Source organism: Falco biarmicus, chromosome Z (assembly GCF_023638135.1).
Source record: "Falco biarmicus isolate bFalBia1 chromosome Z, bFalBia1.pri, whole genome shotgun sequence".
In the NCBI taxonomy this organism is placed as follows: domain Eukaryota; kingdom Metazoa; phylum Chordata; class Aves; order Falconiformes; family Falconidae; genus Falco; species Falco biarmicus.
Genome location: NC_079311.1, coordinates 74,710,974 through 74,732,249, shown reverse-complemented (window position 1 = coordinate 74,732,249; position 21,276 = coordinate 74,710,974). Strand labels below are relative to the sequence as shown.

At 45.1% G+C, this 21,276-nt stretch overlaps 1 protein-coding gene across 3 annotated transcripts in view; it reads left to right on the top strand.

Annotated features, from left to right (window-relative positions):
- Positions 1 to 21,276, top strand: part of LOC130142407 (phospholipid-transporting ATPase ID-like) — an 86,546-nt gene that overhangs the window by 59,470 nt on the left and 5,800 nt on the right. For all 3 annotated transcript variants that reach the window (XM_056324282.1, XM_056324283.1, XM_056324281.1), the window contains exons 14-26: positions 1,442 to 1,485; positions 3,064 to 3,229; positions 4,024 to 4,212; positions 5,073 to 5,188; positions 6,615 to 6,779; positions 9,182 to 9,293; positions 10,164 to 10,269; positions 11,042 to 11,189; positions 14,333 to 14,516; positions 17,297 to 17,520; positions 18,312 to 18,395; positions 19,349 to 19,594; positions 20,407 to 20,545. In XM_056324282.1, the coding sequence (XP_056180257.1) occupies positions 1,442 to 1,485; positions 3,064 to 3,229; positions 4,024 to 4,212; positions 5,073 to 5,188; positions 6,615 to 6,779; positions 9,182 to 9,293; positions 10,164 to 10,269; positions 11,042 to 11,189; positions 14,333 to 14,516; positions 17,297 to 17,520; positions 18,312 to 18,395; positions 19,349 to 19,594; positions 20,407 to 20,545 (1,923 nt within the window). The remainder of the gene's footprint in view (positions 1 to 1,441; positions 1,486 to 3,063; positions 3,230 to 4,023; positions 4,213 to 5,072; positions 5,189 to 6,614; positions 6,780 to 9,181; positions 9,294 to 10,163; positions 10,270 to 11,041; positions 11,190 to 14,332; positions 14,517 to 17,296; positions 17,521 to 18,311; positions 18,396 to 19,348; positions 19,595 to 20,406; positions 20,546 to 21,276) is intronic.

Here is a 21,276-nt window from a genome sequence, read left to right as displayed (position 1 = left end):
GGACCCAGGCAGTTTTCTTCACACTGCTCAAGAGGTGGTAACAATTCACAAACTGATGAATTGATTAATACCATTAGATTTCCCCAGAGAAATTAGTCACTGCTTATCTGTAGATTGATGCTTGTTTTGCCTGTATCAAACCTGCTGATGGACAGGTGTGCTAGAAAGCTTGTCTTTGTTTCTCACTGCTATCAGCTGGCCTAATAAATGAAGCTATTTCTTCCTATAAATCTTGTTCTGTGAATATCTGGAGACCACCATATCTCAAAGAGCACTGCTGTGCTAGCCAATGCTAATGCTGCTAAACAGTTTGTAAAATATTCGGTCTGTTCCTTCATGTGTCCAAATGACTTGTCCAAAGTGGATGTTGCCGCTAACATAATACAGGGTGTGGCTGCAAGAAACAAATGGGAAATACATGGAAAGAAGGCAGACAGTCTATTTCCCATAAGATTCTAAACGCCTAGCTTCCTCCTGGGAATGTACTGCTTTGGATTTGCTTCTCAGGGGCATTTGGGAAAGCCAGGCCAGAAAGGATGGATTAATTCTGCTGCCAGGGAAGGTACTCTGGAAGCTTAAGCTTCCCATTGGGAAGGAGGTATACAAAAGCCTCTCAGTTACAGTTCCCAGGAGATCAGCTGGTGTGTAGTTCTCAGGAGAGATGATTTCTGAGTTTCCTCTACACCTTCAGGGCTTTTTTCAGGGAGTACCAGTACCTACAATTGACTTTGGTCACAGTTGAGGTGTCTGATGTGGGTATGGATCTATCATTCCTGTAATTCTCTGTGTTTCAATCTTATTCCAATGAAGTGTTGAATCTCGCTGGGCTGGGCACAGTCCAGGCCTTCAAGTGAAATTGTCCTTCAGACAGAAGTTTCAAGTGTTTCCTGGAGATATCTTCCATTTCTGTGAACAGATCACCAGTTCAGGGAAAATTAATAGAGCATAATAATGTTCCAGGGCAAATAAAAAAATGCTACTTAGACATGGGAAGAATGGGCTTTCACAACTCATTCTCTGTAGCTGACCAGAGACTGTTGCAAACCCAATATGATCCAGGAGCTGGACTTTGCCTCACAGTCCACAGGGAAGGTACGAGAGAAGTCATCCCCTGAAAGCACCTTCATTTCTTACCTAGCACAACCTCCTTTCTGGGTTCAGCTTGAGCCAAGCCTTCTTTATCCAAATGCCAGTCATTTTTATGGTCACTGCTTTGTGTTTCAAGCATCTGTCAGTCTCTGGATTTTGTCATGGATTAACACAGAAACTGATTGATATGAATCATCAATCTCCAGTGCCTGTGTCAAGATATTCATGCTTACTGAAACTTTTAAATCAGATACCATCTCAAAACACTTTAACCGACTGTTGTGGTACAGAAGCTCAGAGACTGCTCTTACCTAGAGCTTGTGGCTATAACATCAGTCTTTCTTCATTGCAGGTGATGTCTATGATATGGCTGGGCAAAGGATAGAAATAAATGAGGTAAGTGCTCAAGTGCTGTCAGGTTCTGTGCTTTCAGTAAACCTGCCTGCCTAAGTGCTGGCAAACACAACCCACCCAGGCATAGCTCATGCTCTTAATCCTGCAAGAGCTGATGGTCTTGACCCTGATGACAGGGATGTGTGTTCTTGTGGATGTCAGACAATTGCCACAGTTTCGTTCCCTTCCAATAGGCCTGATTGAAACCTGCACGTTGGGTGGTCTGAGTGCCCATTGTTCCCTCAGCTTCATTCTAGTGCATGCACAGCTCCTCTTGAATACGTGTCATTGGAAACTTGGACATTGGTGAATTTTATTATGCTCAGCAGTTAGTTAAAGCTTTGGTGGGGAATCAGTGAGTTCAGTTCATATTGATAACAAGGTCACTGTCAAATTTCCCTAATGTTTGGACATAGGAAAGTATGAAATTGGGTGACTGCTCCATTTCTTTCTAGCCCCTGCTTGCTGGCACAAAACCATGTCTTGGATTTGTAGAATGTCTGAAAACCACATACAGTAATCCTAGTAACAAATGGCAAGATGATGATGAAAAACTCACTCCTCATTCCAACAATTCATGTCCAGGCCATTTAAATCCTAAATAACCTGATGAAATTGCCTCTCTGTGCTGAGTGCTGTGCCTAAAGACTACCCTCACTCAGGCAGCAAAACGCAAAAGGTGGACTTGCTTGGGGAGACATGCTGGTCTTCTGCCAACGGGCTGCCCAGCAGCTCCTCCTGCCCCTGGTACTCACTGGTGCACAGCCCTGCTGCCCCTGCATCCATGGTGTGGCAGTGCCTGGACCATGCTGCGCAGATGAGTGTGTGTGTGGGTTGGGTCTGTGCTCTTGCGGTAAGCTCTAAATGTCAGCTAGCAGAGGTCAAAAAAGGATGACTCCCATCCTGGAAACTCTGAGCTCATCAGGGATGGGGCGGGAGTCGGAATCATCCCGAGACAGGCTCAGCAGTGCATTTCTCCATGACACATCGTACTGTGAGCTTCTGGCCATGTCTCCAGTACACTCCCTTCCACTTGGGGCTCCTTGTTTTTAGACAAAACAGGCAGTGCCTGTGGAGCTGAACCTTTACATCTGTAGTCTGTCATCTTTTTTCCATATCAGGATTTTTTCTTGCTTTGGGAGAACAGGGCGGAGAACACAGCCTTTTGAATTGTTTTAATTTGGGTTTCCACATTCCCCTATCACAGGCAGCCAGTGACATCAGGAACATGATGCCTCCAAGCGGGCATGTGTTGGAGGATAGGCATTTCTTTGCTATAGAAACCCTTTGGTGTAGGTCCTGCAGGAGCATTTGCTGTTGTAGAGAGTACAGAAAGGCATCTTTAGCTGATGAGGTTCTCAGCCTGAGTGCTGCTCTGAAAGGCACCTGAAGTGTCTGTTCTCTCTCGTGATTCAGTAGCTTTCATGATCTTCCACTTAGACTCATCAGTCTCTGTCATGAATGGCCCTGCAGGAGAGGGCTATTTGTAAATGCAAGGAAGACAGAGGGGCTATGATGGGCAGGCACTGGTGTACAATCATATGACATCTCCACAAATAACACCAAGCCATATTTCTGCAGAACACAGAGAAGGTTGATTTCTCATACAACCAGTTAGCCGACCCGAAGTTTGCATTCTATGACCATAGCCTGGTTGAAGCTGTGAAGCGGAGCGATGTCCCGACGCACAGGTTCTTCCGGCTGCTCTCGCTTTGTCACACAGTGATGCCAGAGGAGAAGAAGGAAGGTGAGGACTGTTGAAGGCACCAGACTGAGTGGTTATGTTCACCCTGCACCACAGTATGTCTCCTCTCCACAGAAGCTGTTACTGGTCCTTTTGGCTCCCTGGTGATTTTCTGTAGTGTATGGCTACACATAAATCAATTATCTTTGGAGATACCACATGGGAAGAGAAAGGACCAGGGCCTCCACTCCCTGTGTGTTCCTGTGGTGGAGCTGACACTCCTGCAAACACCACATCTCTGGAGTGTGGAAATTGCAGGTGCCACAGCTTCCCTGAGGTGGCAGATGGCTTGGCCCACTGTTTCTCTGCCCTGCACTAAGTCCCATAAAGCAAAGAGCATAGAGCATCTATCCACTGGAGACTCATTAGCTCCACTCACCCACTGTTCCCACAGTACTGGGTCAGTCTCCTCAAATCCCAGATAGGGTGAGTTCCTTAAAGGCTATAGAACCATTAATTGACACATATAAGGTGAAAATAATAATGAGAAAAATACATGCATGTGTAACTAGAAAGAATTAAACCCAAGGAAGCTGTCCTCTTAATGAGATTTTTTGGACTCAAAGAGAGTGATAAAAGACCCCAAAAGAGTCTAGGAGGCCTCTAGCACTGGCCTGGAGGATGGGTTGATGGGACTTGATGGAGACATGTGGACATAAGGTGCTTTTTAGAGTTGCACCTCTGAGGACAGACAGAAAAGCAACAGGTTAACTGCTATATAATATCTTTAATGTTGTATTTGTTGAGCCTCAGAAACAAGACAGAAGCCGCATTACCTTTTTTTTCTTGCATGTCAGGTAGCTTGGTGTATCAGGCCCAATCTCCTGATGAGGGAGCCCTCGTCACTGCTGCCAGAAACTTTGGGTTTGTGTTCCGGGCTCGCACACCAGAGACCATCACTGTCGTGGAAATGGGAGAAACAAAAATCTACAAACTCCTGGCAATTCTTGATTTCAACAATGTTCGCAAGCGAATGTCTGTTATTGGTATGTTCCCTCTGCTCCCTGCTTTCCTTCCTGACATTTTAGGCTCTCAAGTTGGCCCTGATTCTGCTGTGATGCCTTTTCCTAGGAGACGTCCTTTGCAATGCTTTCTGAATAATGTTTACTTCTGAGCACTTGAGATGAGCTGCCTTGACTTTCCAATTACACAGAAACAGTGCTAGGTAAACACCTCACTTAGGCAGGTGGCAGAGTATTTTAACATCTGGACCACAGTGACAGAGCAGCCTCCTGAAGACAATAAGCTTTTAACATATCTTACTTCCCTCATGACAATGCAGGAATGGCCTTCCTTCTAGCTAGCTTGAAAATTGTCAGCAAAATCTGAGAAAGTGGGAAAGGAGAAAGCAAGGACAAGTAGAGAACACCACTTTCCCAAAAGGAAAATGCAAAAGTTATTCAAGAAACCTTGTGTAGCCTTTGTTAACTCTCCAACATCCTCAGATACTTCATGAATTGGAATATGGTAACTGTAGCAAGAGAGTGCTAGTACCTTTACTGATAGAAGGAATAGGAGCAGCAGGACCAGTTCCCTAAGAACAAATTGTTCTTGACTTTTGAATGCAGATGTCCTGCCTAAGGTGCTACCTTTAGGAACCACGTAGTCCAACAGAGCATCTGCTCAGACCAGTGCAGTCAGGGTACAGTTGTCTGTGCTGCTACCACTAAGGTAAAGAGTAGTAGCATCATCTTTTATAATGAAAGCTGGTCATGATTCCTGGGAGTCTGCCAAAACTTTGTGGAGTTTGGACACCTCTAAAAACCTTCCTTTGTTTTGATGAAAGTGCTGTGAATCCCAAGTGCCTCATTCTGGGATTTGTAGCATTTCTTTTCCTCCCTCATAGTGCGGAGTCCAGAAGGTGACTTGACTTTGTACTGCAAGGGGGCTGACACCATTCTTTATGAACTGCTTCATTCATCCTGCAACTCTCTCAAAGAGGAGACCACAGAACACCTGAATGTAAGTGTTCCCTTCTGCACAACATCTCTGCATTTGATGGTTTCCTTTTCACCAGGTATGGAAATATACTTTGTGTTGAGACAAAACACAGATTTCGGAAACAGAATGTAAGCACCAATTTTTTAAATTATGGAATATATAGAGAAATTAATTTATAAAGCCTTTGGTCTCAAATTAGTTGTCTAAGCATGGGCATCAGGTGCCATTTGAACTGCTCCAGGACATCTGGCAAATACAATGCTGGACATTCAGAAGATACGTGTTTCTCTGGAGTAGGAACTAGAAGTCAGGCAGGATAGGTGAGACACCTGAAATGGCACAATCTGTGTTTTGGGAACTAAATTCCATCCAAGTCTGCTGTTACTCTACAACACATGCACCCAATGCATTCAAGCATGCCTTGGGCCTGAATAACTCAGGTGATCAGTAAAGGGCCACAGAGCCATTTACCTTCTTGAATACAATTAAGATCTGCAGTGATTGCGACCCAAGAGGTCTCAGTCAGAAGGGACAAGGCAAGTGCTGGGACACACTCTCACTCAGCTCCCCTTCTTCCAGATCATATAGGGGCATATTGACTGGGCAGCAAGGAAAATGCATCACTCAAACTTGTGGCCTTTTATGTTGTTGATGGTGTGAACAGGTAGGTGGTTACTCACACAAGGGGATGTTCTGGCAAATATTTACTCCCTCTTGTGATGCCGGATCCTGCTGGTACAGTGCGAAGCACAAGATAACAGAAAATTTTGCCAGAGAGGTTGTGCAATAGCAAAAATATCTCTGCTCACTGCCTGGAGGAGCCAGAGAAAGTTGCTGGCAAAGCAGAGGGCAGAGCAGAGCTATGGAGGTGGCCTGTTCCTGATGCACCTTTACTTCAAGCTTGGAGAACACTTCAGTTTTCACAAAGGGATCTCTGTCATTCCACCAAACACTGAGATCCATACTGTCAATCATACATCTGCAGAAAGCACAGTTAGAAGGACTTGCTGAGATGTCATGACTGACTGTGCTCACACTGTGCATATGAGCCAGCACTTGTACTCTAAAAAGGTTGAGCCCAGAGCCAAAAGTCAAGGCTGTGTTCAGTGTTTATTTAGGTCTTACTATTCTGAATGTTCTGTTGAGAAATTTGAGCCTGGGAAACAGCTGCCTGGTTAATGTAAAGCTTTAAAGCCAGAAAGTTGGGAAGACCTTTTGTATTTGTTCTTTGTAAGGACCATGGATGGCAATGATAAAGTGGTCTGGGACTAGTTTTTAAAAAGTACCCCAAGATTTGGGGTCTGAGGTTCAATTTTTTCACCTTTCCTCTGTGGACATTAGGCAAGAAGCTTTTGCATATAGCCATTTGCTTTCTGAGGGTCCTTTGTAAGCCCAGGTGAGCTGACTGCTCTTCTTTGAACTATTCTGCCTCACCACTGTCCCACAGGAGTTTGCTGGTGAAGGTCTGAGGACACTTGTGGTGGCCTATAAAAGCCTGGACGAAGACTACTTCCAGGACTGGATCAGGCGTCACCATGAAGCAAGCACTGCCTTGGAAGGACGGGAAGATAAATTGTCAGAGCTATATGAAGAGATTGAAAAAGACCTAATGGTTAGTGCTTCAGGGAATCTGGGTCAAACTCTGGGGGAGGCAGCGAGCATGGTGGTTTGTCAATAAACAGCTCAAGATGACTTCAGTAAACATTGTTCTGCAAACAGCTAAGTGGGTTGTGTGACAGGAGCAGTGAAGAATATGGCAGTCCTGGGTTTTCACTGGCACCTCCGTCAGGAGCCCATAACCGGGGTGTCAGCCACCAGTGCAGGAGAATGGTTTTATTTTAACTCACGTGGGTGTCAGGGATGACGTGGACACAAATATTTCATAGCTCTCCTTGTATGTGCAAATGGCTGATTACGTGTTTTCCTGTCTTTGAAATGGCAGGCAGTGAATAATCCCCAGCGCCCCTCCATTTCAGAGAGAGTCCTCTTTGTTCTTGCAGCCCTGGGTGGGATGGGGAGATGATGTCCATGAACATGTTTGTGTCAATTGGAAATAGGGCTAAACTGTAATCTTCACATCATTCTTCTCTCCCTGAGCATTGTTACAGCTTTGTGAATGCTCTGAGGAGTCTGCCTTGTGCTTTAGACTAATGAATAATGAATGAAAAGGATGCGTGGGATCTGAGGGGAAGCAATTCAGCTTTTGCACTCGCAGCAGGGCTTTCCTGAAATCTCAGAAATCTTGGGAGCTGCCACCTTTGCTCCTTTCACTAGCTGTATGCTCGGGATGCCAGCAGGGCCTGGGAAGGAGCGAGTGTGAGCCAAGGAGATGCTGACCTCTGGAAGTTGCATAGTCCATGGGGCAGAACCTGCTGCCCTTCTGAGTCTCAGTGGAGTGGTGGAAAATGATGATCCTCCAGTTCAGAGAATACATCGCACAAATGCTCTGTGGGTCATGTTCAAAGCAGGAAAGACATGGAGGTTTAGGAGGTTAAAGGTCCAGTTGCTTTGCAAAAAAGGGTTATGAAGCTCATGGCCTGAGTAGAGAAAAGGTCGTGGGCTCATGGCAGGAAGAAGAGTGGCTCAGAAGAAAACACTGTTAACACCAGACCCTGCTCTGTACTTTGTATAGGAGTGACTTTACTTCCCAAAGGTGCTGTGGGAAGAACAGAAGGTAGGTGTGGGAAAGCCTGGGTGTGAGTGCCACAGTCAGCAAAGAAGCAGATGGATCTTGTGAAGGTGTAGAGGACTGCCAAGTGTCATAGTCTAGTTGAAAGGCAAGAGCAGAAGTCCTGTGTGTGGCAGGCTTCTGCTAGAAGCGCTTAGAGGGAGCAAAGGATATAAGGACACAACGGGGTGGAACATGGTTAGATTCAGACAATAGTAGTAAAAATGCCATTTATCATTGACTGACTCAAAAACTAAGGAAGATCCACAGTCAAGAAAGTATCATGACTGTCACTCCAGCTGCTCTTACACCAGCTTACGGGCATACAGGCTAGGCCCTGTCAACAACACTATTGTGCCTTTCTGGGCTGCCAGAAAGACAATGACTGTGGGAAATGCCAGACTTTGTTCTCTCTTCCCAGGCACATTTGATATAAATGTCCATGTTTGGGCTTCCAGCTCAGGCTCAGGCTGCCAAAGATGAGCAGGTGCTCCCAGGAGTTGACTTTGTATGCTACAAACATTTAAGCTCTCACTAACTAGACCAGGGGCTACTGCTGTAAAATGTAGATTGTGCAGTTTTGAGGATCCTATAGAGAAGTTCCATCAGAGCTGTTGTCTACATTGGTAGCATTCATAGCTGATGAATGATCAACATCCCAGGGAGCCAAAAGGGATCCTGGGCTTAAAGCCAACCTCTGAATCTAGTCTCCCTACAGCAGGAGGTAGGTAGTAGCAGATACTGTCTAAACCCGAGCTAGCAGTGAAGCCTTCGTGTCCCTTTGATGATAGGTTAAAGCCACCAAGTATCTCCAAAATGCAGTACAAGAAATAACTTTAAAATCATGAAGGTTTGTGTCATGAGCAGTCTGTGGTTTAGTTGTGTGGTAGTGTGGAGCAGGCCTGGGCACAGGTCTGTTATGGGCTAGAGAAGATGTTTCACAGCCATAGCTGCAGTACAATACAGCTGGGAGCAAGCTCTGCATGAGAGGATGCATATGGAGGTTTGGGGACATGGATCCACAGCTGTCTTTGTCCCTCAGTTAAAGCTCAATCTGCTGTGACGGGGTCATGTGGAAGAACGCAGACCTGCAGGTCTACAAATGTGTTGGCAAATAATTTCATGTGTGTTCATGATCCACCTGAGCCTGGGGGATTAGAGACTAGAATTTTTGCCAGATCAGGGCTCTACTCGGTACAGTAAATTTGCTAAACAAGAATGAAAATCAGCACAACCTTATTCCTGGATGTCATTTGTGTTTGACTGAGTAATTATCTGAAGGTCTAATGCTTTCTCCTTTGCTAGCAATGAGAAGACTTACCCGTTCCCTGCCATTTTCTGTTAAGCTGCTAGGTGCCACAGCGATTGAGGACAAGTTACAAGACGGAGTCCCTCAGACAATTGAGACTCTTGCCAAAGCCAACATTAAGATATGGGTTCTTACTGGAGACAAGCAAGGTAAAGGGGCTATGGCTTTGGATGTTTGCTTCCCCACCAGTGGTATGGTTCTGCTAAGACCCACGTTCTCATTCTTTCTTCTTTGAAAAATGCACAGATGACAAATTTACAGGGTTTGCGTCATTGCCAACTAGGCAAAACTCTGGTTGTCCGTAATTAGACCAAGTAACTCTAGGTAGTAGCTGTTCTTAATTCCTGTCCTGAGGCTGAAAGCAGTGCGAAGGGAACATCCTTTGCCTTTGGACAGGTGACAGTAAGCATCCCATGGTCCCTGTCATATGCTGTGAGAAGGTGTCACTTTAGTACAGTCGACTGTCCTGGTGGAGGAGGTGGTAAAAATCTTGTCACACTTTCCAGGACCTTCAGTGCTAAAGTGGATGTTGGGTCTGTTTCAGTTCAGCCCTGGCATTAATGATCCAGAATAGAAATGGAGAGAACACAGGCTTTTGGGGAAATCATGAAGCTGGAAAGAACAATAAATAAACTCCAGTGAATTCTTTTGGAGAAATAGTAACTGCACTGAAACCATGGTGTTTCAGGGAGGGCAAAAGTGTTGGCAAATATTTTAATCCAAGAAATGAGCAGAAAATTTTTGAAAAAAAAGAAACATTTCATTTTTTCATATTCCAAATGTACTGGTTTTGTTTATGAAATAACAAAATACCTTTTCCCCCCGAATTTTCTGAACAAAATGTCTTGATATTCTTCTTCCGAACTATTGTTTTGGGCTTTTCTGGGAGTAGGGAGAGGGAAAGTTAAATACAGAGCTTTTGAGAGAGAATTTTTGTCATGTATATAAAAAGGCCACAGGGATGGTGGGTGAGTTTGGGACCACTAACGTGGGTCATCTTCCTGGTTTATCTTTCCCAGAGACAGCAATGAACATTGGTTACTCCTGCAATTTGCTGAATGATGACATGGAAGATGTTTTCATTGTTGAAGGCAACACGTCTGATGATGTACTTAACGAGCTGAGGTAAATGGCTGAAATATACAGCTCCGTTGCTGTGTACTGACACTACTTGTATTTTGTATTATTCTACGTTTTTCTCCTGTGGACTTGTTGCAGTTCATTCAGGGACCTTAGATAAGGGCTAGCCGGTTCCCTTGTAGATCCAGTAGTTACACATTATGTAGAAATCTCTGAGGATAAACTCTGAAGCCTCTTGATCCAAGAGGTCAATCTATATAAAGTGTAAGAAAGCAGAGCCAGGCAGGCATTTGTTCGCTGCCAAAGACAAGTGATCTGGAGCCACAAAGCCTTTGGCTCCAGGCTTGAACTATGCTGTTGCTCCACTGCTATTGCCATTCATCCACATTGCAGTCCTTTGTCTGGATATGGTCCTTTCCTAACATTATCTGGAAATCTACCTTCCTCCTTAGCCTACTCGGTAGACACAAGTTCTAAGATATAGGTGGAAAATGGGAAAGTTTTTCAGTCCTGGTGGTTGCCAGACAATATGCACAGAAATTGGGATGCCCTTTGGGATACTGTCCTTCATGACCCTCAGATGATTTGGTTGACCTTAAATCAGCACAGGTTTAGCACACACTTGTTAGAGCTTCAGAAATGTGAACGATCTGCACAAAGAGCAGCAGCGGCTAAATGCATCTTGTTGTAGGGATACAAGGAAAATTAAACTAAAATTTCAAAGGGAAGCATTAATTGCTTTAGTTTTCTTAAAGTTTATTTAATAAAACATACATATCTTTACAAGATTTTCATTATTATTCTGGATTATTTTTAGGAATGCAAGGAGAAAGATGAAGCCAGACTCCTTTCTGGACAGTGATGAAATCAACGTTCAGTTTGAAAAATCTTCAAAAAAACCAAAAATTATACCTGATGAGCAAGCAAATGGTGTGTACGGTCTGGTTATCACCGGTCACAGCCTGGTAAGAAAGGTTCAGTCATGTTAGGGCTGAGTTCTCTGAAGAGCTTAATGTGACAGGGACATACTGGAAGCTGAAATTGCTTTACAAATTTAGCTCTAGAGGGTTGATTATTTTTTTTTTCCTAATTGAAGATTAGGTTCAGTGGTTATCTGAGACATCAAAGGTGATGGGCAAGGTTTCAGAAGACTGGAACAGGGAAGCGTTGGCCCTGATGTTAGAGGAACAAGAGGCGTAGAGTAGCTGGATCAATTTTCATTTCCAGAAAGATACTGGAAAAATAAGCAGTCAGTTTATGGCAAGAAGCTAAGATCACATCAGACAAGGTTTTCAATATTCCAAGAACATGTTCTGCTAAATACAGCTGATAACAGATATATTTAACTTACAGGATATATATCTTATAACCTAACTAATAAATTGTTTAGTGCTCTCTCCCATGATGTTCTTCCAAGCAAACTAAAGTAATACAGTCTGATAAAACTGCTAAGCGACAAATGAAAGACTGCTTGGAAAGTATGGCTTTTAAAAGGCTCACTTAAAACAACAGTTAATAGCATCTGCAAAGGGCTATCCCACATCTATTTGATATTCAGTGTTTGCATTAACTGCTTAAAAAGAGAGCAGATACACCAGGCTGGGAGAAACTACAGGAGTTCAAGATCAGATCTGAAACCAATTTTAAGAAATTGCAGAAATACTTTGGAAAAATGGAGAATGCAATTCAGTAAGAACAAAAGCTTTGTTCTCCACTTTCACATAATCAACTACACACACACAAAATCAGAGATATGTATGTAAAAGCATCATCTGTAAGACTTGCGAAGAAAGCCTCCTGTTTCATTTGGCATCGGTAAAGTGTTACCTGAAATAATTCAGCTTATTTGGGCCATTTTCTTTGAGAAAATGTAGACCAACTAGGGAGAGTAAAAATAAAATTGTAAGAGTAGTCATGCGTGATCTGGAAAGTGTAAGGGGGAAGTGAGAGAGCCTGAAGAATACTGATCAGTCTAGGTGATGCTCTTCAAATAATAATAGGTAAACTTAGTAATGGAATTAAACTGAGATAAGAGAGTTTGGGGTGAAATATCTTCCTAGTGAGAACAGTGAAGCACTGGAATAGGTTTTCCATCCTTGGAAATCTTTTAGAGCAGTTTAGAGAAAAAAAAAACAATTTAGATACATTTCAACCTGTCTGGAAGGAAGGCTTTATCTAGATCAGGTTTATTTGTCTATTGTGTTTTGCTTTCCCAGATTGCAGAGGAAGCAAATAGGTAGATGTGGAAAGAGCTGGGAGGTGCTGCCTTTCAGGGACCAGATGCTTCTGTTCCCTGTGGTTGCTGCCTCTCTTGACAGCAGTCCAGCAAATTGAACTCCCAGCTCTATACCAGCCTGGCAAATGGCTATTTAAAAAAATCTCATTTTGCTCCATTCTTGGCTTGTGTGCCATGTATATGGACGGGCCCTGGACTAGACGGGACACCTTCAGGCAGTGTCTACATTGTCAAGTACCCTCTCTCCCTCTTTTACAGTCACTCCCTCTTTAACTCCAGGGCCTTAATTCCCTTCACATCCTCAATGCAAAAGAGACAAGAACTCTGTCGAGTTCAGCGTATCTGCATTGGCGACTCCTCTGACATCCTGGCCTGCCACAAGCCCATGCCTGTTCCTCCTCTGTTCCTTCAGCCTGCAGCACACACCCTGAGTGCGGTGCTATAAAGCACCACTGGGAGCAGTGACAAAGCTTTCTTGTTATTCCTGGAAACCCACACATTTACCCACACACTGGCAAGGAGATGTCCCAGACAAATAAATTCACATCTGGGCTCTGTGGGAGCAGTCAGTTCACATAGCCTGCAGCAGAGTGGACACAGCTGGTCTCACCAAGACCAGGGTTCTCTCCTAGATGTGGACAACAAGGACAGATGTGGACAAAACTGTATTTATTTATTTCTATGAACCTACAGCTTGGACAATGGTAATAGTGCTGATACCGTCCCAGTCAAGCACAGCATCTGTTCAGTGCTGTATCCCTATGTGCAAATGACTGGGATAGCAGCACTGGGGCTACGCACACATGTGCTCTTGCTTGAACAAAGTGAGTGAACAGAAGCACATCAGCACCTGTAATGGCATCACCACAGTAGCTGATTTGTGTGCAGTACCATTAGTACTACGTGATAACATTTTGCTAGTGCTGCGCAGTGAGGATGTTGTGGCAAAAGCCATCTCCAGCCACACTGAGCAGATGGTACTAAAGCTAAACCATGAAAAGGTCTCTTGTTGAGCAAGCCTGCTTGCCACTGACAGGAGGGAAGAGGAGTTGCTGGTGCCTCACAGCTCTCTGTTTTGGAATAAAGTATATCTGGCCTAAGGATTGTCTGTCTTACGCAGAAAGGGCAGTGGGCCTGCTGCAGTGGCTTTGAGTAGGGGAGAGCCCTTTAAATTCCTTCCACGGATATCTACTGAGAAGAGATACCAAAGAACAGAGCCAAAAAGCATGATCTGAAATAAACATGAAAAGCTAACGCTACTCTGTCATCCTCACGCAGATCTGGAGGGGTGACCAGACATCCAATTATTTCTGTACTTCCCAAACAGAAATAACGCAGATGACTGATTTAAAAGGTCAGCACTCAGAGCAAAGTTGCCTTCTCCCTGGCTTTGTGTTTTGCTTTGTCATGCCCACCTGAGCTCAGCTTTTTCCATGTTTTTTTTTAATTAAGTACTCCAAAATTGAAATATCTTCTATTTATACACATATCTCCCAGACCTTGAAAAATAAACCAAGAGGGATGAGCAGAGACTCTCACATGGAGACACACAGGGTTGCCTCAGGCCCAGCAGCAGCTTCCTTAGTTTAGTGCTCCTGTTGTTTGACATTTCTGCCGCACTGTCACGTTACGTCAACCAGAACAGCTGTGCATATCCAGCTGTGGTGCACCCAAGGTGCAAGCTTGTAGGTGTACACTGGGTGGCATATGCTGTGCGGTGTGGATGCTCCCTGCGACTAAGTATCTTGTACCTTCCTTCTGCCGAATGGAAGAATTTGCTCAGTTCCCCTTTCCTTCCCGCTGCACCCTCTTTGTCAGGCCACGAGTTGCTCTGAGTCTGACCCGAATGCCCCCTTTGCCCCTTCTTCTCAGGCTTATGCGCTAGAAGGGAATCTGGAGCTGGAGCTGGTGAGAACTGCCTGCATGTGCAAAGTGGTGATCTGCTGCCGGGTGACCCCGCTGCAGAAGGCCCAGGTGGTGGAGCTGGTGAAGAAGTACAAGAAGGCTGTGACCCTGGCAATCGGAGATGGCGCCAATGATGTCAGCATGATCAAAAGTGAGTGATGGCCAGCAGCCAGCGTGCTTTAGCAAACTGACTCACTGATGTATTTGCTTTCTGAGGTGGGTGGCTTAGCAGCAGGAACACATACCTGAGGTGCCTTCTGTGCCACCCTCTTTGTGGCAGCAAGTGGCTGTGCCCCAGGATTTGGCAGGTTTCTACAGAGTGCTGTCACTATAACCTGCTTGTGTCTGCTGCCTTCTAGGACAGACAGGAGGCCTTTTGCTGTGCTTCCACCACCAGGATCGCAAGAAGCTAAGGTTGCACTTATTGCCCATTTCTTTGTTTCTACCTCAGAATAGACAAAATCATCAGGAAGAGTCAGCATGGGTTCACCACGGGGAAATCATGCCTGGCCAACCCGATAGCCTTCTCTGATGGAATGACTGGCTGGGTAGATGAGGAGAGAGCGGTGGTGGATGTTGTCTGCCTTGACCTCAGCAAGGCTTTTGACACTGTCTCCCGTAAGATCCTGACACATAAGCTCAGGCAGTGTGGACTAGATGAGTGGACAGTGAGGTGGATCGAGAGCTGGCGGAACAGCAGGGCTCAGGGGTTGTGATCAGCGGCGCAGAGTCCAGCTGGAGGCCTGTAGCTCGCGGTGCTCCCAGGGGTCGGTGCTGGGCCCGGTCCCGTTCAACTCATTCACCATTGACCTGGACGAAGGGACTGAGCGCACCCTCAGCAAGTTTGCTGATGATGCAGAACTGGGAGGAGCGGCTGACACACCAGGAGGCTGCGCTGCCGTTCAGAGAGACCTGGACGGGCTGGAGAGTCGGGCAGAGGAACCTCATGAAGTTCCACAGCGGCACGTGTAGGGTCCTGCCCCTGGGGAGGGACAGCCCCAGGCACCAGCACAGGCTGGGGTGACCTGCTGGGGGGCAGCTCTGCGGAGAAGGACCTGGGAGTGCTGCTGGGCAGCCAGTTGCCCGTGGGCCAGCTGTGTGCCCCGGTGGCCAAGCAGGCCAGTGGGACCCTGGGGGGCATGAGGAGGAGCGGGGCCAGCAGGTCGAGGGGGGATCCTCCCCCTCTGCTCTGCCCTGGTGAGGTCCCACCTGCAGTGCTGTGCCCAGTGCTGGGCTCCCCAGTTCAGGGGGGACTGGGAACTGCTGGGGAGGGTCCGGTGGGGGCTGCAAAGACCATCAGGGGACTGGAGCATCTGCCCGGTGAGGAAAGGCTGAGGGAGCTGGGCCTCTTTAGCCTGGGAAGGCTGAGAGGGGATCTTACCAATGTCTACAAGTATCTTAAGGGTGAATGTCCAGAGGACGGGGCCAGGCTCTTCTCAGTGGTGCCCAGCGACAGGACAAGGGGCACTGGGCACAAACTGCAGCACAGGAAGCTCCATCTGAATCTGGGGAAGAACTTCTTCACCTTGAGGGTGACAGAGCCCTGGAACAGGCTGCCCAGAGTGGTTGTGGCATCTCCTGCTCTGGAGACATTCAAAACCTGCCTGGATGCGACTCTGTGCAACCTGCTCTATGAGACCCTGCTTTAGCAGGGGGTTGGTCTGGATGATCTCCAGAGGTGCCCTCCAACCCTGACGATGCTGTGGTGCTGTGTTTCTGTGGAAAGCCCACCAAGGCTGTGACATGTCCACCTGTGTCTCTGCATGGCCACCATCACAAGGGCAATACAAAGAACAAACAAGTTTGTTTCAGCCTGTCTGCAATGCCAAAAGAAAATCTTCATGCCTGTAAATAATCTGTGTAATGTTACATGATTTTTTTTTTACCATTTCCATGTGGTAGCACCATTTGTTAATTATCTCCCTTGGGTTATAAATCACAGGCTTCTAGGTCCCTTCGTCCTTGAGCATCATTTGATGCTGCATTACTTCAGTGAATTTATGAAAAAAAGTCCCCTAACTAGCTATAATTAAATTAAGATTATTCAGAAGGGCCTATTGCTAATTTTCCTTGTGTTAATTTGGAGGAATTGATTAACTGGAGCCTTTTAATTAAGAAGGAAAAGGCTAAGTAGGGAGCTTCAAGGGAGGTAGGTCAGGCAGTCAGTAAAGAAAGGATAAGAAAAGTTAAAGTGTACATGATAATTAGAAACTAACCCGCTCCCCCCATGGGAGGCTTGGGACTTTGGGATTTTATCAACTCACTCTTCCATAGAAACCTCAGAATCTAACCAACCTCCAGCCACCAAGATTGTTCTCATTAATTAAAGCTGTATAATTAGCTGTCACATTAAACTTATGTCCATGTTTAATAAACCCAAGTTACTATTAAAAAAGACATGACTCTTCTATCTAATTATTTGATTGAACTAATAAAGCCTAGGAAATGTAAAAAGGCTGCAGTCTGCCTTGTAGCGGTGTGTCTGAGAAATCTGTAAGGGGTTGGAAGATTTTGCTTGTCTGGAGTGATGTTTTAAGACTGCTGGAAGGACATGCATGAATGTAAATACAAGTCACATGTCAATATAAATTAAAGTGATTTTTTCAAAACAGAAGCTGTTATTATGAACTGCAGTATTTATACTTTATGAAAACATTCAGAAAGAAAACATTAATTGTCACTGAGGTTGTAATTTTATTCAGATAATAAAAGCCTAGTTACTGGAAATGTATCACCACAGCCAAAATCATAATGCTGATGAAAGAATTAGTGCCCAAAAATATTTTTATTTTTTTAAAAATAACTTTACATATGACTTTTTATGAAGGCTGGGAGGGAACTAACTGTGTCCCAGTGCAGGGCACTCATGTAAAAAATGGGGTAACCACAACTCTCCGTGTAATGACATGATCAATAACGTTCTCATTGCAGCTGCCCACATTGGGGTTGGTATCAGCGGCCAGGAGGGGATGCAGGCAGTCCTGTCCAGTGACTTCTCCTTTGCACAGTTCCGTTACCTGCAGCGCCTGCTCTTGGTCCACGGCCGGTGGTCCTACATCCGCATGTGCAAGTTCCTCAAATACTTCTTCTATAAGAATTTTGCCTTCACGCTAGTGCACTTCTGGTATGGCTTCTTCTCTGGCTTCTCAGCCCAGGTAGGTCCAGCTTCTGTTTTCTCACAGTCATGCCTAGCATTTTCAAGCAAAGTATCTGGAAGCATTTTTAAAAGGAAATAAACTAAGCTATTCCCCGCACCTCACAGAACAGCACACAGGTCTGTCTTCCTCAGCTGTATGAACATAAAGCAGATACTGCTGCCTTCATTGTGCTGCTGGTAGAGGACAGATGCCTGAATACATTTAGGTGCATTATGAAGAACATAGCTCCCTCGTGGCATTTTCAAATACAGCCATCAAACACAGATGCAGATTACACTGAGGCCTGACTAGTTTGGCAAGTACCTGTGTAAGACCTGTGCTTGCCCTGTTAGCACATTTGAAGCAAACTGTTTAACCCCAGGATGCCTGCGTGCTTCAGTAGTTTGCAAGAGGAGCAAATCTGCAGCAAGAAAACTGGTGTTAAAGACAAACAAAACTCCAACAAAATCCAGTCCCTAGGTAGCGCAGGTAGCATGCAAGTGTTAGCACGGGGCTGAGGGTGCACATCTGCAGGCAAGGCAGCTGCCATCCACCCCTGCCTGCTGCACAGTGCCGGGGGGTCCTGCTCTGGCTGCAGCCAGCAGTGGATGTTGAGCAAACAGGTCCATAACATGGTCCTTCCTCATGTATTCCCGTAGCTGTTTAGGGGTGCTGAGCTTGAGTCACCTTACACTTTTGGTCACAGCACCTCAAACCAAGATGTTCCAGCATTTGATTGTGCACACTTTGGAAGAGATGGGAAAGGCAGCTTTTTGCTAACTTCACGGTCTGTTGGTGTTTTTTTTTAGACTGTCTATGATGAGTGGTTCATTACACTTTACAATTTGGTATATACCTCCCTGCCGGTGCTAGGAATGAGCCTCTTCGATCAGGTACTGCTTTTATCAACACTTGGATTTTTTTTTATAGGTGATTTATCTCCAGGTGCTTTGAGCTGGTTTCATGAAGCAAAAGCAGCTGGCTTTTTGGCTAGCTGTTGTGTTAGCTCCTGAAATAGTTTCCTGCCAGTAAGACCTGAGAGCACAAAAAAAAAGGATGCACCAGGGAGGAGATGGTGTATTGTCCTGATTTGGCCTGTGGTTTTCAGTGTGTGAGCAGACTTTCAGGTTAGGATATTGACTACAGTAAAAACTGCCATTGCAACACTCTCCTGAAGTAGTAACGTCGTACTTGAAGCAGTAGTAACTTGTTCTTGAAGCCTGACAAGTGACATTTTAACGATGACACAAAACAATGAATGAGCTAGATCTCTGAAGCCAGGTTTTCCAGGTTCACCCTTTTTTAGTGGAAATCTTTCTGCAGTAATTTAACACACACATTTCTACCCTGTTATTACTGTTTGGCAAGACATAGAAGCAACAAAGCTGCTCATATATGCCTTTTACAAGTTAAGTAACTAGGAACTTGTTACTCTGCAGTGGTTCACAGTGTTCAGCTCTGGACACTTAAGGGGTCCAAGTCATGTACCCTTGCCTGTGTGTGGCCCCAGGGGAGGTATTTTCTATCCCTTAGCTTCCAGGCAAGTCTCTGGAGAGCAGACCATGCAGTCTGCTTAAGATGAAGCATCCCTTCATTTTCCTTGCAGCACCTGTCAGTTTTCTCCACACAAGAAAATTCAACCCGATTGAATTCCATGAAATTCAACACGGAAAATATTTCCAGGTGACCCTGGGATGTGGCATGCTAGTCAGCACAATTGAGTGAATTGTGCACTAAGCCTTTTCTCATGGAGATGCATGTCACAGGGACATGGCAACACTGAGTCATCTTGTGTGGTCAGTTGGACAGCTGCCAGAAAATCTGACCACCTCCTCTCTACTTTCAGGATGTGGATGATCGTTGGAGCATGCTGTTTCCTCAGCTATATGTGCCTGGCCAGCAAAACCTCTATTTTAACAAAATGGTGTTTGTCACGTGCATGTTGCAAGGGATCTACAGTTCTCTCATTCTCTTCTTCATCCCCTACGGGGCCATGTACAATACCATAAGAAGCGATGGGAAGGCCGTGGCTGACTACCAGTCCTTTGCACTGATGGCCCAGACCTGCTTACTGATCGTGGTGTCTGTACAGGTAAGGCATCCCAGGTAATATTTTTCAGAATTAGTCATTGTTTTATGAAGACAGCGTCTGGAGGGCCACTTGGGATCTTGATAGCACTGTATTTTCTGCTGTATCTTGCATTCTTGGGGAAAAAAAAAAAAAAAAAAGTCTCTTGATACCAGATTACTTTCCCCGGTTCAACAGAACAACAGATTCGTATGTTATGAAAGATCAGGGTGACAGGAAAGCTGTTCTTGTCTTGGGAAGATTGCAGTCATAGCAGACAAAACAGTTAAGGCTGTGAATAGAGGACGACTCGTTGCAGTTTTATGGGAAGGGTTTGAAGCACAGGACTATCTGTCTGCTATCAGGAAGTTGCATATAGGGTGTCCATTATGGGCCTGTCCCTTTAGCCAGGTCCCATGCTTGATGCCAGGCCTGCACTTGCTGGAAGAAATAGCCAAGACTTGGGTGGTACAAAATTCAGATGGTACTAGCCAGGTGAGAGAAATTTCTTAAAAGAAAACCAATCACACCTCCCTAGATAATGTTTTCTGCTGTCTGAGGTCTTGTAGGCTCTTTCCCCTAACTTTCAGTGCTAGAACACAGCCTGGGGGTGGGGACATAACCATGGCTCATTTTAACTTAGCATTCTGTCTCCAGTACTGGCCACTGGTCAATGCTGGCCTTGCATGGTCTCCCAGCATCCTGATCTGTGGCTTGTTGCTTCTGGAGACTTGAATGAATAATGGCCTCAGGGGCAGGGGTACCAAGCTGTGTTCAGCACAGATCTGCTAAATAATTAAGGCACTGACAACAGCTGTATTGCTCCATTCTTTCAGATTGGCTTGGACACCTCTTACTGGACAGTTGTGAACCAGTTCTTCATCTGGGGCAGCCTTTCTGTTTACTTTGCTATCACCTTCACCATGTATAGTGATGGCATGTACCTGATCTTCACAGCCTCCTTTCCCTTCATTGGTAAGCCCCAGGACAAATCTGGATTGCACTCAAAATGGGCATACTGCAGGACTTAAATGTATTTCTAGTACATGTTATTGCCTCTCTAGAGGCAATAACAGACTATGTTTTCTACAAGAAATGCTAGGGTATTTCTGAGGGCATCTGGGAATGCTTATTTTGAATCTCATCCACCCAGGTGAAAGTGTGCCAGGTTCACTTCCTTGCCTAATAATGCACATTCACAGGTAGCCAAAAGAATGGTCCTTTGAATAAATGGACTGAGCTAGCTGGAATGCTTTCTGCTGCTCTTTCATATTCTGTTTCCAAGTATCCAGTCCTTACAGATGTCTAGGAGCATTTTGTTTGCAGAGGGATGCATGTCCCTTTGTAAATAAATTAACACATCGGTATAGGAAAGCATAGAAGTATAAAATCCAGTCAGACATGAGAAAAATGCCATGTGATTATGGTGAGCCTTCAGCTAGGTTAAATTGCAAATTCCCAACAAAAAGAATTCCAGGGATGACCAAGTCTTTGGAGTTACTCTACATAGCGGATTTCTGAACACGTGTGAACAGTGAAGGATAACATAAAAATGAGTCCATCTCCTTAGACTTTGACTGGAGGGAAGATGAAAGCTTAGCAAAGTTAATTCACGTGTTTTCAATAGCTCTGTGCATCCATAGCCAATATTGATATAGCATTGCTTTAAGACTCTACTTCTGAAATCCAAATGCTTTTTGTTTCAA